The sequence below is a fragment of the Polypterus senegalus genome, chromosome 12 (assembly GCF_016835505.1).
Source record: "Polypterus senegalus isolate Bchr_013 chromosome 12, ASM1683550v1, whole genome shotgun sequence".
Taxonomy (NCBI): domain Eukaryota; kingdom Metazoa; phylum Chordata; class Cladistia; order Polypteriformes; family Polypteridae; genus Polypterus; species Polypterus senegalus.
The window spans coordinates 60,601,883-60,618,993 of record NC_053165.1 but is presented as its reverse complement, the minus strand read 5'-3'; the positions used below and the strand labels follow the sequence as shown (position 1 = coordinate 60,618,993).

The 17,111-nt window shown below is 47.7% G+C and overlaps 2 protein-coding genes across 6 annotated transcripts in view; both read right to left on the bottom strand.

Annotated features, from left to right (window-relative positions):
- The window catches only part of LOC120540724 (unconventional myosin-XVIIIb-like), a 43,373-nt gene extending 33,133 nt beyond the window's left edge, over nt 1–10,240 (bottom strand). For 2 of the 5 annotated variants that reach the window (XM_039771731.1, XM_039771730.1), the window contains exons 1-15: nt 10,076–10,240; nt 8,559–8,712; nt 7,393–7,533; nt 4,782–5,303; nt 4,632–4,692; nt 4,135–4,247; nt 3,865–4,038; nt 3,544–3,745; nt 3,089–3,231; nt 2,796–2,896; nt 2,637–2,700; nt 2,164–2,308; nt 1,043–1,219; nt 842–932; nt 326–518 (exon numbers count right to left, since the gene is read on the bottom strand). In XM_039771731.1, coding sequence (XP_039627665.1) covers nt 326–518; nt 842–932; nt 1,043–1,219; nt 2,164–2,308; nt 2,637–2,700; nt 2,796–2,896; nt 3,089–3,231; nt 3,544–3,745; nt 3,865–4,038; nt 4,135–4,247; nt 4,632–4,692; nt 4,782–5,303; nt 7,393–7,533; nt 8,559–8,597 — 2,166 coding nt within the window. In that variant the 5' untranslated portion in view covers nt 8,598–8,712; nt 10,076–10,240. Of the gene's footprint in view, nt 1–325; nt 519–841; nt 933–1,042; nt 1,220–2,163; nt 2,309–2,636; nt 2,701–2,795; nt 2,897–3,088; nt 3,232–3,528; nt 3,746–3,864; nt 4,039–4,134; nt 4,248–4,631; nt 4,693–4,781; nt 5,304–7,392; nt 7,534–8,558; nt 8,713–10,075 lie in introns of those variants that run through there. The other 3 variants (XM_039771732.1, XM_039771733.1, XM_039771735.1) reach the window with 3 other exon arrangements.
- A 5,788-nt stretch (nt 10,241–16,028) lies between these two features.
- Nucleotides 16,029–17,111, bottom strand: part of grk3 (G protein-coupled receptor kinase 3) — a 36,792-nt gene continuing 35,709 nt past the window's right edge. The window contains exon 21 of the mRNA XM_039771729.1: nt 16,029–17,017. Coding sequence (XP_039627663.1) covers nt 16,856–17,017 — 162 coding nt within the window. The 3' untranslated portion in view covers nt 16,029–16,855. The remainder of the gene's footprint in view (nt 17,018–17,111) is intronic.

The following is a 17,111-nucleotide window of genomic DNA, read 5'->3' as shown; positions in this document are numbered from 1 at the left end:
TTGATGAGAAGAATGGGGGGGTCATAAGTTTACTGTGTGTGAGCAAGATGGAGGGGGCATCTACTAACTTGCAGTTGGCCAAAGGCCAGATACTGGGTACATAAAGGAGAGTGTAATTTCAGGTTGTCTGGACCCTGGTTTAAATGCGAGATTTACTGCTCTTGGAGACTTGCATCTTGTGTGCCAGCTGAACATCAAACCCCAACTTGTATTGTTAGCGTAACAAGATAAGCATGAGTCTGAGGTCATCCCAAAAGCATCCCCAGCACACAGATGCTAAGCAACATTTTAGTAGGAATAATGCAGGTTTCAGGTCCTGCCTAACCTCTTGGTATCGCTCCAATGGCTCCACAAAGGTCTTGTGGTGGTAGAAGGCTTGCAGCCTCTCCTGTACGTAGTTGTGGCACAACTCCTCGAAGCAAGCAGCCCGTTCTCCACCCCCATGGCGTGGATTGAGGAACCCTGGTGTGTCGACCACGATGATGGAAGCCAGAGCAAGCTGCTTGGAGGACACGGACCTGTGAAGTGAGCATAAGAATACTGCCAAGAGTTAGCTGGTTTAAACAACTTCCAAGTCCGTTACATTGGAGCTCAAAGCTTACTGTCCATGAATGCAGGGATTGGTTCAGCTAGAGGCCTTAAGGGTGCACAACTGGACTGACAACCCAGATATCACTGCAAAACTGGAGAGGCATAAGCTGTGCACACTACCCTGGAGGTCCCAGCACAAGTGTCCAGGCTTGGATTACCCACTGGGCACAGTGATTTAGGCCTGTCCAGTTTCATACTTGCTCTGACCAGGTTGTCATTGTGTCTTCTTCCATGCGCTTCCCTGCCTTACCTGTTGATGAGCGATATCACAGCATTAAAGAGCTCTGCATACAGGCCAACAGCAAAGCCTTCCAAACACTCCGTCCCTGACAGCTTGGGACCTACAAATCAGGAGATTGGAGTGAATCTACATCTGGCACTGACCCCTGACAAGGTACCCATTACAATTCAAATCAAGCCCCACAAAGCCTTGGTGACTGCTGAAGCCTACCTTCAGTGCACCCACCCTCTCTCTGGCCTTGACATCCTGCCACATCCCCTGTTGCTTGCTGGAGGATCTGCTTGAGGTGGTGCTTGAACACAGCTGTGGTCAGCTCCTCGACATCACAGCCCAGCGCCAGGGCGGCATGCTGGGCTGACTCAAAATGAAGAAACTGCTTGCGGCCCACTTTACGGGGTTTGGGGTTGGGAGAAGAGAGAAAGAAATGAAAGGAATCAGAACAGTGTGAAGAAAACAGAACCTAGCCATCTTAGGGAAGTTGGTCACAGAGTGTGATCATGTGTCACTTTCTGCCACCAGTCACCCACAGAAGCCAATGGCAGAAATCAGCTCTAGTGGTCACCTCAACTGTGTAGTCAAAAACCCAACCACATCATCCTCATCAATTGTCACTTTTTGGAACTGTCCCCAGCAGCCAAGTACCGTTAAACAAACCTTAGAGGTTATCACACCCTCCAGATGTCACTATGTGTCATTTTTAAAAACCAAAAGAAATAAACCATTTTTAGTGGGCTTTGCCATAATCTCCTCCTGGCACTAAACACCATGAGGCATTGCTGTATGTGCCAACCTCAGTCAGCCACTTCCAGCAGACAATAAAAGCCATCTGCAGGTGCCACTTCCTGATCCCAATTAGCGTCAGTGACCACGGTGAGCCACCTTGAGAGCCCAACATGCCAGGCAGCATATGGGGTCCTTTTGGGCTGAAATTACCACAAGTAACAAACTCACGTATGAATCAGCCACAAGTAGCTAAATTGAAACAAGTATGGGATTGAAGTTTGTCACCATGAGCCAACACCCAATGGCTTGTCAAAATCTTGGGTGCGAACACCACAGACAGAAAAATAAGTGGCGCAAAGTAAAGAGACACATGGGAGGCCTGGAGCTAGATTTTAATAGGAAAAGCACGCACCCTATCAATGTGATAAGCATGACCTCACTTCAGGAACATCCAGATAGCAGGAGCTGGCAGAAGAGTGGGTACGTGCCACATTAGTGTGATAAAGATGGTCATAGTTGGTACTGCATCAGTGTCATAAGGACGGTGACAATTGGCACTGTATCAGTGGACAACTTCTAGATTACTGTTGCTCTCCTTTGATGCTTACCTTTACATACTCCTGCCACACCCAAATGGTAGATACTGGCAAGCACGTGCCAGATGGCATTCTGTTCATTGGCTGTGAATCCAAGGGTCTCCATAGCAGCCAACAGCTTGCTAAATGCAGCCAAAGTGCTCTGCTTCTCCTCTGCCTGTGGAAAAAATGGCACATGTGAGACGCATCTGGCACGGCAGACAAAAATCAGGGCAAGTTGAACCATCCAAAGAAAGATGTGTTCTTATGTGTGAGGAGTCTGCCACCAGTGACAAGGCAACTGAAACAATGAACATGTGGCAGCTGAGCTGGAAGGCTTTTAAAGAGTTGGTGTCTCTGTAAAAGACGCTGTATAAAAAAAATAATTTTTTTTTGGTTTGATGGCACTCAGGTGTCCATAAGCTCATAACTGGGCAGTGAGGGGGTGATAATTACTGCTCATTTCGAGTGGCATTCTGCCTGAATAGACATTTCCCTCGAGATACCTTTGTGGGTGCAGAAAGTCCAAACATGTTTTGGTCACCAAGATGGTGGAGGTGCAGTTGCGTCCTGAAAGGAAAAGGAAAAGAAGTCCTCTGTGAAGAAGGTGTGCCCCCTAGTGCAATAGCCATTTTTGACAGTGGACTTTATACTAGGGGTGGTACCTTAGCTCTGAACTCAGTCCCAGCAGCATTTCAGAGAAGATGTGGAAATTGCTCTCTCCTTCTGGTCGCCGGCACACTCTCCATCTCTCTAGCAGCATTGTCTGCAAGAAGAAACACCAGCACGGTCAGTTCAGCTTCAAGTGGCACTTAGAGCAGTGGGCATTAAAGCATGGGCGACTAGGGTAGCAATTGTGGTGGGTTAAATCTGAGTAGACCTGAACAGATTTATTGGGAAGATGGGCTCCTTTATATCACATGGAAAAGGATAGGCAAGTGTAAAATAATAAAAATACCTGTAGGTGGGCAGCAGCCACACGGCCGGCATGGTTGAAATCCACAGAGAGAACCAAAGAGAAGCGGGTGGAAGTGCCATTTTGTGGAGTTGCAACCATCCCAAATGACCGCAACACTGTGAAGATGGCCTGAATCTTTTCCACTGCCAAGGGGAGGGAAAAAAAAAAAAAACAGGATCAGTTTGCCCACTTTATTGGTGAACATTTCATTTTACTTTGCAGAGGAGGCCCTCCACTCATGATTTTATGGAGGTGCCCCATTAAAAACTGTATTCTGGGTGTGCACCGAAGCCCACTACCTCCCTGGTGCACAGGAAATTCTAGATGTGCCCCTCTGCCCACATCCTCAAACCATACTACTTCACAGATGCAGCCTTCTGCTCCTTTCCATGTGGCATCTGAGCAGTGCTAAGATGCCTGTTCTCCATCTCCATGCCCACCTCTTGATACTTAACCTGTAACTGTGCAGTCTGCATTGCCTGCTGTCCGTATGAGGCTCTCCAAAATGGCTTGGCAGCAAGTGGTTTTACCAGCTCCAGTACGACCCATAGGCACAATACTTTGGTCCTTCCTCTGAATCACCATATTCCAGTAGGTCCGCTGCACAAGTGACTGGATTTGCAGTGGCACAGTCTCTGCTTTGCGCCCTTTCCCGGTCTTTTTGGAAAGTGTGGAAAGGGGAAATAAAGAGACTGGTGAGCAGTCTTCCAATCAATAGCAGCAGATGCCATGTTAAGGTACATCTCGGACCAGCTCACCAAGCTGGTGACACCTACCTTACCACTGAAAGAGGGGCGTTTAGGCGGCTTGACCACTAACAGATTACGGCCCACTGCAGTGTGCCAGAGCTGCTTGTTCATTCGGGAGCGCAGAGTGTTCAGGACACTGGATTCATTCACGTTGACCAGCTGGGAGAGGTCCTCTGCGAGATCCAGTCTGGGGGGATTGACCTGGTAAGAAAAGAAGTAGGCAGTACAGACTCCAGTGACATGATTGGACAGTAGATGCAAAGCTAATCTGGTAGTCCTGCTCAGCAAGCTGCTCACCTTTTCCAGCATATCGGTATTCACCTCCATCTCCGTCCCATCACTTTGCAGGCAAATACGAGAAAGTCCAGCTGGAAGATCAGGAGTCCCCACATCTGGCCTCAGCTCAGTCACTGTTGACGCACATCAGGCATAGAAATTAACTGAAAATGCTGTCCACTCCTGGACACAGCAGCTATGTGAACACACACTGTCATTCTGCTATTCACCAGAAGAGGGCCCCATATTACCAGGAGCCTAACTGAAGAGACAAGGCAACAGTCTCTAGTGAAGTGTCTTCATCTGACCTAATCTCCCCCTTATGGTGGAGTTTATCATCTTTTAATTTCCAGTTCCATTGTGTTGAAGACTGTGTGTGTGTGTGTGTGTGTGTGTGTTAGGGGGAATATGGCGCCTGTTTCACCTGAACACGTCTTACCTTCACAAACATCACACTTTGTGTCACATTAAGAAAGAAAAAGATAGGATAGACACCCGTTGGGTAGTCAAGGGCTTACCAAGTGTGAAGCCATCCTTCTGCACAAGCCATGCGTCTCCAGCTTTGTACCACACCTTGGCCTACAGGGAGATACCAGTCAGCATTGCAGAGCTGACAACGGAAGAACATGACTGGGAAAGATCTAGAAAAAAAGTATTGAGGATCTCACCTGCTGCACATCCACATTCTGCTGTTGGTAATCTGCACTGATGTCCATGTTTTGCTGCTCTTGGTCGTCTGTGCTGCTGTCCACATTCTGCTGCTTCTGATCGTCTGTGCTGGCTTTCAAGTTCTGCTGGTCTTGGTGATCTTCACTGACATCCACTGTCTGCTCTTGGTGGTCTGTCCCAGCATCCACATCCTGTTCCTGAGGGTCTGCAAGGATGTCTTCTCTCTCCACTGATGTCTCCCTCACTTGCCTTTCTGCTGCAGTGCTCTTGTCATAATATGCTGATGTCTCCTCCAAAGGCACATCTTTGTCCTTATGTCCCAGGATGGGGGGAGTCTGCCTGTCGGGAAGTCTTGTAGTGGCCTTTGGTTTGATGGTGACCAATGTTCCCATCGTCTTGGAATCACCAGGGAGACCATTCACAAGTAGCTTGACATGGGCAGACATCTCTCCTGAATCAGTACCTTCTTCTGAAGTTGTCCAAAATGGCAGGACAAGACTATCGCTGAGCTTACTGGGCTGCTGGTGGAGACCAAAAGAATGGTAAAGGTGAGACAGAGCACTAAGAGACAAGTGGTCAGTCTGGAGCACTGGGGCCTGGTGAGCCTCAACCCGAGAGAAACATTGATAATTCATTGTGATTTCTGGAGCAGCTGGGTCCGATTCAATCCAGACCCCAAAAGGGATGACCATGGGGGGATGTTGTCTAGTGTACACCTTCTAACAGGTGATGATGTCGACCAGGGGTGCCCACAGTTTTTTCTGCTTGGGAGCTACTTTTCAAATGACCAAGTCGAAATGATCTACCTACATTAAAAATGCTATATACACATACTGTATAATAATATATATATATATATATTATATATATATAAGTATACTGTATACCTAAGATATATGTTGTCGTATCTTGTATAACTGAATAACCTTTATGGCACAATAACAATTCAATACATTTATGGTCACTACAGTATTTCGATTTAATAATCTTCATGTGGGAAAAGGCTGACTCGCATAAATAAGTTGAGCCGAATAATGCAGTCAAGGAGCTTTTGAATTCAGCTGAGTGAAAAATGACGGCTGTCCGATTAACTGCTATTTTAGTTCCCTCTCCTTTCTCTTTCTCAGATCGCTTTTCAGAAGGAAGTCAGTTTTCTAGTTTTTATGAACAATTCGAAAGTGGCTTTCCACATTTTCCTTCTTTGGAATAGCAATGATAGATTGACAGATCAGACAAACGACTCGATTGTGACATTGTGAGAAAAAAATCCTCTTCCAATTCCACATCCAGCCCATACCCTCCCCAAACAATTTTTTTTTTTTTAAAATCCCTTCTTTACTCGATATAAATTGGAAGGCTAACTAGATCACAGCCGGAGTTTTGCAGTAGCTTGCGGGTTTTATCATGTGTGTGGGATGACCAGTGTGTCAGAAGAAAGATCTCAGACTGGCCGCCCTGTATGTCAATCAAGTGGCAAATGCCATAGGGAGGATATATGATAGGCTAACGATTAAAAAAAATTTTTTTTGAACGCAACGCAATCTACCTGCACTACCCTTGCGATCTACCGGTCGGTCGCGATCGACGCATTGGGCACCCCTGATGTAGACCATGAGGTGCTAGTGAGCTCCGGTGTAAATACTGTAAGTGTGTATCATGTCCAGATCATCGAGTAGAGCAACCCAGTGTAATTGTAGAATTGCCACCTTGTAGATGACTGATTTACTTTTATATTACCAAAGCTGCCCTTCTAGACTCTGGGTGTACTAGTAATTGTCTTCAAAATGAACAGATGTTGTGATATTTGGCACCTGCACTAGCTGTGGGGAAAAACAACACACAATGTTGTAGACTGTGAAGTTATTGTAACAGAAAATAGTCTAAATCCTAGCCATAGGCATGAATCAGTGCTCTAGATAACAGCAACAGTGAACGTTTCTAGAGGAGCCGTGTGATTGGCTGTTGCAACAGCGGTGGATTATTAAGCGGCTTGCTCATGATCACTGGGGTGCAAGAAGTGAGCTGTTCAGGATCAGGTACAGTAGACACCTAGAGGCACTGAGAGGGCATGCGGCCTTTCTAGAACATAAGAGGGACTCCTGTGTGGGTAGCAAGTAGCTTTTTGCCCAGAGGGGACTGGGTGGTCTCATGGTCAGGAATCCCTGCAGATTTTATTTTTTTCTCCAGCCATCTTGAGTTTTTTTTTGTTTTTTCTGTCCCCCCTGGCCATTGGACCTTACTCTTATTCGATGTTAATTAATGTTGATTTATTTTGTTTTCGTATTGTGTCTTTTATTTTTCTATTCTTTATTATGTAAAGCACTTTTAGCTACTGTTTGTATGAAAATGTGCTATATAAATAAATGTTGTTTTTCTAGATTTTAGGTGGAGAGCTGTTCTAGTTCATGTGTGCTAGTCGGCCTCTTGAAGATGTGTACACATACTGGGAGATCAAGCTACATTCCTGTGGACACAGATGACCCTCTTCTAGATCAGAGGTTTTCCTACCTGCTGTAATTGTTCTAGATTGTGCGCCATGGCTACTCGTCCTTATAACCCAGTGGTGACGTTATTCTAGACCCCCACCACGATGCTGACCCAAACACTCACCTGTTTTTTGTCCGCGGTTTCAGGGACTTTACTCTTGGCCTCTTTTTCCGTCTCACGCACCAGCTGTTTGATGAAGCCCCCTGGGACAGCGGAGAGCAGAGGTGAAGCTGCGGAGGGTGGTCTCTTATCTTCCTCTCTGATCTGTTTATACAATAGGGAAGTCAGGTGCAGGACACACAATGGGACCACCACACTGATCATGAGATGCCAGGATCGACACTTATAAAGAGAAACCCTGCAACTCCCCACCACAGCCACATGCAGGCAGAGACCCCCAAAATGCTCATCTTTGTCAGCGTACAGTGAGAAACGTTGACACTAAAACCTGCCCTAGACCAAAGGGTTCAAGATCAGAAATGGGACCATTAGGGCCAAACTAGTGACAGGGAAGCACACAGAGCAGGAAAAGGGGGTTCGCTGGACAAGGGAACGAGGCCATTGGAGTGGACTGGGCAGTGGCACCGAGTGTGGGCATCTGTCTACACATTTTCATGGGCCACATTACTTCAGTATTTTATAGACATGCAGCAAAATGGTGGAAAAATGGGACATTTTAAAACTGAACAGTGGTCCCATCCAAGACCCCCAAGATCATGGAGATCACCTCACACTCCACGCGAGTATAATGCAGCCATCGTTCACACTTTAAGTGGGGACCCTGCCATCCAATCCTTGGGCCACCTGACCTGATTACATTCAGGCTACAATACATTTCTGGCATATATAGCGCCTTTCATCTTCAGCTCTCTAAATGCACCTAATGAGTGAAGCAGGGCCGCATTATGTAAAGTATAGTTAAAGACTGAGTGAATAACAGGAGCCCTCTAGTGGCATGTGAGTGTGCCAACTGGTGTCCTGGCTGTGATTTTACTGTGCCCTGATGAGCTGCTTGTTTAAATTTACAGACACAGGCCTGGCAGTCGTTACTGTTAACACAGTAATGTGCCACTCGGCCCCAAACCCCACCCCAGCGGGCATCTCTGTGCGGGTTAACTCTTAGTCTACACTCCAACTGCCAGACTTCATGAAGGCGCAGTGGCTCTCCCATGAAGACAGGCTGGCACAGTACATGGGGCTCAGACAGCGAAAACAAAAAAAGAAAGAAACCCTGCAGCAGGTGGCATGCTGGCATCTCGGCAGGCACATGCAGTAAACACATCACTTTCCTTTTGTTCCCATAAGGCCAGGCGCGAGGAGATGGCCATGGCGCTACACTTCTGGGGTGGCTCACGTCACACAAGGGAATCTGGAATGGGTGCCAGGAGGAGGCTGGCATGGAAAGGATGAAGGTGACGATGATGATGGTGATGGTGGTGTCCTCTGGTTGGATGAAGAAAAGAAAAAAAAAACACAAGGAGACACAGAAACAACAGGGTGTGAGAGGTGGCCACCCGGTGACATGCAGAGAGACACACAAGGAGGGCAGTGCCACACAAAGTGAGAGCCTTACAGGGGACGTGTGCAGCAGTACGAGAACCCACAGAATATAAAGACACACCGGCTGAGTGCCAACTAGAAAACTACACACACCGAGGGGTCCACAAAGGGAAACCCACTTAGTGCAGATCTACGAGCCAACCAGCAGAGGGCAGCAGAATGAACAACAAACACAGCCTGGCACACAGCGCTAAGTGCCGCACCAGCACAGACTCGCACGCACAGAGGCTCGAATCGCACACACGAGCCCAATGTCTTCAGTCACAGCCTTCTCACACACACAGTGCACTTTCCACAATGTCAGCTACACGAGCTCGGCTGCCCTCACAGAGGATACCTACGCTAGCATACGTAAGCATGGAGTTCACCCACGGTGTCCACACACACACACACACACTTCATCAGGCCTACTGACTGCACACTAAGACGTCCCCAGAACAAACACATGGCACACCATCATTGCCTACAGAGACACCTGGCCTTGTCCACACACACACACACACACACACATTTGAACCTTTAACTTGAAACAGATGTGTGACCAGAGAGGGCCAGCGAGTGACGAGCTCAACTCCCCTTCAGCATTCCCCATTTCTTGCCCGTTTCTTACCCACAGACCAACATCTACTTCTGCAGCCCATTGTCATACACAGAAGGTAGCTTAACAAAGACAAACACGCTGGACAGCCAGCAAGCCCCTTTGCCTCGGTCCAGCACAGCCTGCTCACTCAATGGCCTCCACAGAGAGGCTCTGCCGTCCTGCCACTTCTCAGGGTTACATCTTCAAACTCAAAGCCCAGTGCTGGGCCTTCTAATGGTCAAGCGCACCTCCTCCTGCACCCCAGTGCCATGCAACGCCCACAGACACCTTCTTTGTGTAAACAGATGGAAATGTGAGAAGCCCCCGTAAGCCAAGTCAAGTGTCTGGCTGAACACCAACTGGAGGGGTTGCTGCTCTGCTGGACATTTCACCCCAACACCAAAATGAAGAAAACACGATTGTAGAGGTTAGCAGTGTGTGTCGATGTAATCAGCAGGCTGCTGGAACAGACCCTGGCCGAGAGAGCCACCTAAAAATAGAGCCCACCAGAGCAGCCCCACAAGCCTGCCTGCGCTGCACCTCAGCTATCACAAGGCCTGCACTCCTCTGATGGAAATGCTGACCTAGAATCCCCTTAGATGGCCACAGTCTGGGCCTAACAGTCCAAAACGCCCACCCAACACACACAAGTAGCAGTACACTTACCTTCAAACTTAACAATTCTTAGAGACCCCAAGGGCAAAGAAAGAAAGAAAGAAAAAAAAGAGGTAGAAAGACAAGGCACAAGCACTCGAGGGTGTTGTGGAGAAAGGAGCCGTTCTGCAGACCCTCTCCTCTTCAGAGTAACGAGGACAGCAGCTGCCCGCTCAAGAGCCGACACTAAAAATAGCCCCTCACAGCCCAGTTTGGGCAGGGCTTGTCAGCAGCTGCCCTGAGCTCTGGGGGGCTGGAAGCAGGTGGAGACACCTCACTGTGATGATAACCACGAGCACTCGGTTACGAAAGGCACTATATAAAGAGAGTGAATCACTGACAGTGTCTCCCCTGCAGCCAATGAGCAGTCAGGATTATCTGGACTATCTTTAAGTTGCATAAAGTCAATTGCCAGTGATTCACTTTCTTTATATAGTGCCTTTCGTGTTATCATGAAAGTGTGGTGATGTGACAGTATAGTGCCTTATTATTCATTGACCTTGGAGGTCAGCTCACCCATTAAGTGGTTTGATCATTAGCATAACTTGATGTGCTAACTGGAGCGCCTTCAGCTGTCGGGTGACAGGATCACATCTCGCGTTTCTACTGTTGGGTGTCACTCAGGAGTTAAGCAACAGCTACGCTCAGCATGCACGGCAAGGCTACAACTCCCACACTAGCGTGTGCTGCTGCCCCCTGGTGGCTGTAGTCACCAATGGCTCACAACAGTGCTATAAATATTTATCCTAATCACACAGATATGGAGTTAACGTCATTCATCCGGGTGCTAAGGCAGACGCAGGTGACATCATACAAAACCCAACACACCAATCAGCCTCTTGACGTGCATTCGAGAAAAGCTGAATATTATTTAGGAGCTTTCATGGCGCCCTATTCAGCAATATCACCATCTACATAATGCGACCCATTCTTGATAAGAGCGTTTCCACTATACAATAATCGCAAATACGCTTGTGTAGCTGCGGACAGCCTTGTGTCAGGTATGGTCACTCTACGAAATACAATGACTGGGATAAGTCGACTGGAGGTCGGCACGACTCCATATTAAGGGACCCGAGGCCGACAATGTACCTGAGAAACTGCACTCTTCAGCGTATAAATAACTTGATGGGGAGGAAACCAATCACAGACGCGCAGTTGCTATTTCTACCCTGGCAACAGTCTCCAGGGGCGGCCGAGGAGGAGAATGACAGGAGCAGCTGGAGGGACGCGGCAAGCGTGGAGGGGACACGGGGCGGCACTAGGATCTGTCACCTGGAGAGGGGTCAGTACACGCCAGCGAAACTGGGTGGCAAACGCGACAAAAGCGAAGGGACGGCGTTGTGACTAGCAGAGGACTGACACGGGGGTCTCCCTCCGCGGAACCCCCGTATACTTTGTGATGTGAACGTCACATTACAATCCCACTGACCCCATCGCTCTTCCTTATATAAACTGCCTCTTTAATGTGGAATGTGGCACGTAAATTTTTTGAACACGTTTATTTTATTTTTAACAATTACGTTGCTGTAATTCACGCTTGTTTCACCCCATCTTTCTGCTCAGGGTGGTGCCCACTCTCAGCTGCTCTGAACCTTTTTGGGGGCGATGTCTTCGGATTAATAGCGCAGTCGTCAGCACCACAGCACATCGACGGGTTCAGCTCCACTGGCTGTGGCTGACCAGCTTAGAGGCCTCAGGTTAAACGGGGCGAGATGGAGAGGGGTCGGGCCCAGCGCCGACACCCCCTGCTTTAACTCCTCCCAGTAATCAGTGCCTCATTTTTAAAAGTAAGCTTCACTACCGCTCGCAGTTATTTTCCTTTAATGCTACAGACGCCTTTCTCATTATTTACAGCTCTGAACTTGCCTAATGCAGGAATTTCCATGGGAGGTCCACGCATACAGCAACACCTTAATATAAGTGAATTAATTACATTTATACCGCGCTTTCCTAACCCACAGACAGTGAGGAATCACTTCATCCACCACCAAAGTGTGTCATCCGCCAGCCATTCCTGCGTCACTACGCCCACCCCACACGCAGGACGCAAGTGCTCCGTGCCATTTTTATAACTAGTCACCTGCGCAACACTGGGAAACTCAACCATAACAGTCGGAGCCACAGCACAGCCCAGCCCGCCCTTTCTAACCTCGTCTACCGAGGGCCTGGCCCGTCTGGTGGAGACCGTAAACACTGAGGCGGTGGGCCCACTTGCCTGGCTGAAACCGCCATTTGCTGCCAACCACAGAAGAGCGCACGGAGCACTCGCATACCTGTGAAAATGATAAGAGACGTTAGATAACCAGCCAGCATTCGCAATTCACCTCACTTGTTACCTGAACTGTGTCACTTCACACGTTTGTGCTCCTCTTCCTCACCGCCGATATAGCCACAGGTAGGCAAAGAGCTGCACCGGCTTTAACCTCATATGGTTCTATGCCAGTCAGTCAGGTTGGACCACTTGTACATTTCTGACCACCAAAAAAAAAAAAAACATGTCACACACTCTAATATTTTGTTGGACCGCCTTTAGCTTTGATTACGGCACGCATTTACTGTGGCATTGTCTCAATAAGCTTCTGCAGTGTCCCAAGATTTAGTTCCATCCAGCGTTGCATTCATTTTTCACCAAGATCTTGCATTGATGATGGTAGAGTCTGACCGCTGCACAAAGCCTTCTCCAACACATCCCAAAGATTCTCAATGGGGTTAAGGTCTGGACTCTGTGGTGGCCAATCCATGTGTGAAAATGATGTCTCATGCTCCCTGAACCACTCTTTCACAATTTGAACCCATTGAATTCTGGCATTTTCATCTTGGAATATGCCCGTGCCATCAGGGAAGAAAAAAATCCATTGATGGAATAACCTGGTCATTCAGTATATTCAGGTAGTCAGCTGACCTCATTCTTGGAGCAAATACTGTTGCTGAACCTAAACCTGACCAACTGCAGCAACCCCAGATCATGGCACTGCCCGCACAGGCCTGTACAGTAGGCACTAGGCGTGATGGGTGCATCACTTCATCTGCCTCTCTTCTTACCCTGATGTGCCCATCACTCTGGAACAGAGTAAATCTGGACTCATCAGACCACATGACCTTCTTCCATTGCTCCAGAGTCCAATCTTTATGCTCCCTAGCAAATTGAAGCCTTTTTTTCCAGTTTGGCTCACTGATTAGTGGTTTTCTTATGGCTACACAGCTGTTCAGTCCCAATCCCTTGAGTTCTCTTCACATTGTGCGTGTGGAAATGCTCTTACTTTCACTATTAAACATGGACCTGAGTTCTACTGTTGGGGTTAAATAACGTGTTGCCAGCTGAAAGATAATCGCCCATTCTGTAATTATCCAATAAGAGGCTCGTACCGATTTGCTTAGTTAAATCCAGGTGGCGACTTTTTTTATTTGCTATCTTCAAGGCCGCATTTTAGCTCTTATCCATCACCTCTACTTCCTCAGTGGTTTTAGGAAAACTTCCATTTGTACTCACAAACTTCTACAGGTGCCTGGCTGTGGTACTGCCCCCGCTTGGCGACGGTGGCACAGAACGTGACTGGTGCCGGCCTGCTTTCTGCTTGGCGCATACAGATATAAAAGATATAAAATGGCAATCGGGATGATGAAAGACCTCAGGCGTCCTGCACGTCACTCTTCACCCCCGGAGATTCAGTGGCCGCTTCTATCCACAGGCAATCATAAAGACGAATACTGCAACGTAGAAGCACCAGAGCTGGCGACTGTTCGTGTGGGCCTCTTTGCTGCCGTCGTCACTGTTCAGAGCAGACCTGCCAGTACGGACTCCATCGCATCATGTGCTGTGTGCACACGACGTTAAACCTGTAATGTGTGTGTGTGAACCCTTTGGGAGGCTGGCACAGTGCCCACTGCTGCATGAACAGGCTCCACATAGAAATGTCCTCCCTCCCTTCCCCATCCAAGTCACTGCAACGGCCAGTACTCCCAGTACAGAAACCGCGCAAAAGTTACAGAAACAACAAAAATCTAAAAGATGACGTTCACAATGTGTGAAAGACATAGTAATGAGCTGGAGCCCACCCGTCATCAGGTCGTCCCCCACGGTGTAACGACGCCAACCCAACAGGCGCACGGAGAGCAGAAGAAAGGAGCAGACAAGGTGAGAGGCCCCACATATGCTGGGTTTGTTTTCTTTAATACGAGCAGTTTCACCAACACACATAAGCATCCCTAAACTGTCCCAAATCAGAACAGAGAATTCAAAAGGAATAAAAAAAAAAAAAAATTAAAATAAAAAAGGGGGTAAAATAAAGGGCAAAAAAAGTAAAGGAGCCCGGCTAGCAGCAACTGCCATTACCAGGCATGGCACATCACAGAGAAAAACCTTTCACAATTGTAAACCGGGAATAAACATGGTGCTGAAGGGAGAGACGTGCAGTGAGGGTTTCTACCAAGAGCACACCTACGACTCTCCAGAACACACAATAAATAGGAAAACCCAGAATAAAACAAATTATGAATCTTATAGTTACAATATCTAAAGATATTTACAAATCCACTGCAGCAGCAGACTCCCAAACCCGTGATGAATCGGAGGGCTCTTTGCAATTGGCGTCGACAGAAACTCCATGGATCCGGCAGGGAAAGACACATCCTGCAGTCGGTTGCACACAAACGTGAGGAAACGTTAACACTGCGTTTTAAAAGTAACATTCGCATACCCCCAGAACGGGTGGCGGCGGGGTTGGGGAAAACAAATCACACGTACCACTCCTGCCGATTTAGTGGAGAGAATTTACAAAAAATAAATACATACAACAAACAGCAAGAATAAAGAAACTGGCAGGAGAATCATCCCAGTTCTCAAGGGGTGCAGGGCTACCAGTAACCGCTTCACCCAAACTGGAAGCTGTCCAGCTGCAGGTGTTCAGTGTGCTTGATTTTTGTAACCCCCAAAACGAATAAAACCCACCACCAGTCTCCTTAAAGCGGGCCAGCCGATTCTTAACTTAAGTCTAATTCTGCTAGGTTTAATTATTTTTTCTTTTAATGAAGATTAACACAATAAAAAAAAAATCCCTGGGCCAAGAATTATCCACAAATATCTTATCTAAATATATCAGAGGAAGAGTGCATTTCAGACAAAGGCAAGATTTGAGAAAGCAAAGTAGGTAAGACTGGCAGAAAGAGCTGTGCCGACTTTGCCACGATTCACAAACCTGGCAGACCTCCTGCCTTAAAGGCAGAGCAGAAATCAGAGAGCCTGACTTTGGTTTTCATAAAAGGAATCTAAAACGACTACCAAGACAACACGGTATGTTGGCACACGTGTGTTCTGAAACTTGTGCTGCCACTGCAACTAGTACCAGCTTAAAAACCATGGAGGCTATAAAGAGAATGGGGAAAACCAGCAGTGCCAGCTGCAGTATCATTAGAATGAGACTGGCACCAGTAGGGCACAGCAGTACACACAGGTGCCACGAGGCATGCAGTGCATTTAATTTTCTGCCACTCTTCCCGACCTTACTTAATTCAGTCCTTCGCCAGGCTGAAGTGTCCCTCTCACTGGCAACCCCATGTTAATCACCTGACCCTGGACAAGTCAAGGCGCGGGGTGGCATCACACGCCCCCCTAAGCCCAGTCTGTGACTGCAGCCAGACACACTAAGCACTTCAACAGGCAACGCATAACCAGGAATCAGGGAAACCAGCAGAGGGCGCCAGTGAGCAATTAGCTTGCCCTCCATTTGCTTCCGGGGTAAAGATGCCTTTTTTCCTCTTTTAAAAGAAAAAGAAACAAAATTCAAATATACAGACCTTGTCTCAGACTCACCGGCAGGACACTGGACTGGAAAGAAGTCTTCATGGGCACTGCCAGCTCTCTATTATTAAAATCACAGTGGCATGTACAAATAAAAATTGAAAATAAAAGCCCAACTAAAAAGCCATCAAATTCCCACCCAATCCCTGCTTAAATGAACATGGCTTTTTTTTTTTGTTTATAAATGCCACCCTTTGCAACACTCAGACATGTTCACATCCTTGGCACCTTATGGCACATTGAGAGAAAAAAACAGACAAAAGCTTGCGTAAAAAAAACAAAAAAAAATGCAGAGAACAAAACTACCCCATTGACCCCTGGCTCCTTTCAAAGCCCCCCACCCCTCTCTCTCTCTCTCACACACACACACACACACACACGTGTTTCTGCTTCCCCTCCAGTTGTCCAAGCAAAACCCGAGTCTCTCCCAGCAGATCCACTAAAAAGAGATGCAAGCCAAGGGCTGGAGTCGCTAGAGGGTGGGAGTTACGTGGAGGGGCTCCCTTGGTGATGCTGCAGCAAACATGTACGAAGATAAAAATGGTCTTCAGGGTGGCTGCCTGGTGGGACCACCACTGCTGCCCCCAATTCACATTAATTTCTTATTTCCAAACAAAATAAAGCAGCCACATTGCCTCCTGCTGGCTGTTTTCACCTGTTAAGTTCAAAGGTAAAAAAAAAAAAAAAAAGGCGGAAAAAACACAAGATGCCAGGAGAGGAGGGGTTGTGGGGGGGCTCAGAGTAAGCGGAATCCAAGACACTTTCACTTTCCCAAGCTGCCGCAGTCAAAATAAAAACAAAATAAACGAGTGAGCTGGGAGGGAGACCCAGCCAAATACAGTAGCACAGTGCGGCCTCCGGCCCGAGGAGAAAAATTAACATCTTGTGATATGTCATCAAATATATACAAACGTCCTTGTCCGATGCTGAAACCAAGCAGGGGACCGGGCGCCGGGGGCACTGTCACGGAGGAGAAGCATTCTGTCCCTTCTCTAGAGACCATTGCTACTTCGGTGGGTCAACGGAGGCTTGGACAGCTCCACGACAGGAGCCCGTGTCTTGACAATGACCTTGGGGGCCCGACGCAGCAGTTTCTGGGCTTCAAGGAAGGCCTCTGTCAGCTCCTTCTTCCACTGCACAAACTCGGGATCACTCTGCAAAGAAAGCAAAACTCATGGAAACTCCAATCATGTCGCCCTTACATCATCAGAGCAGTCCGAAGCATGCTGATCCAAGGTTCTGTTCTCC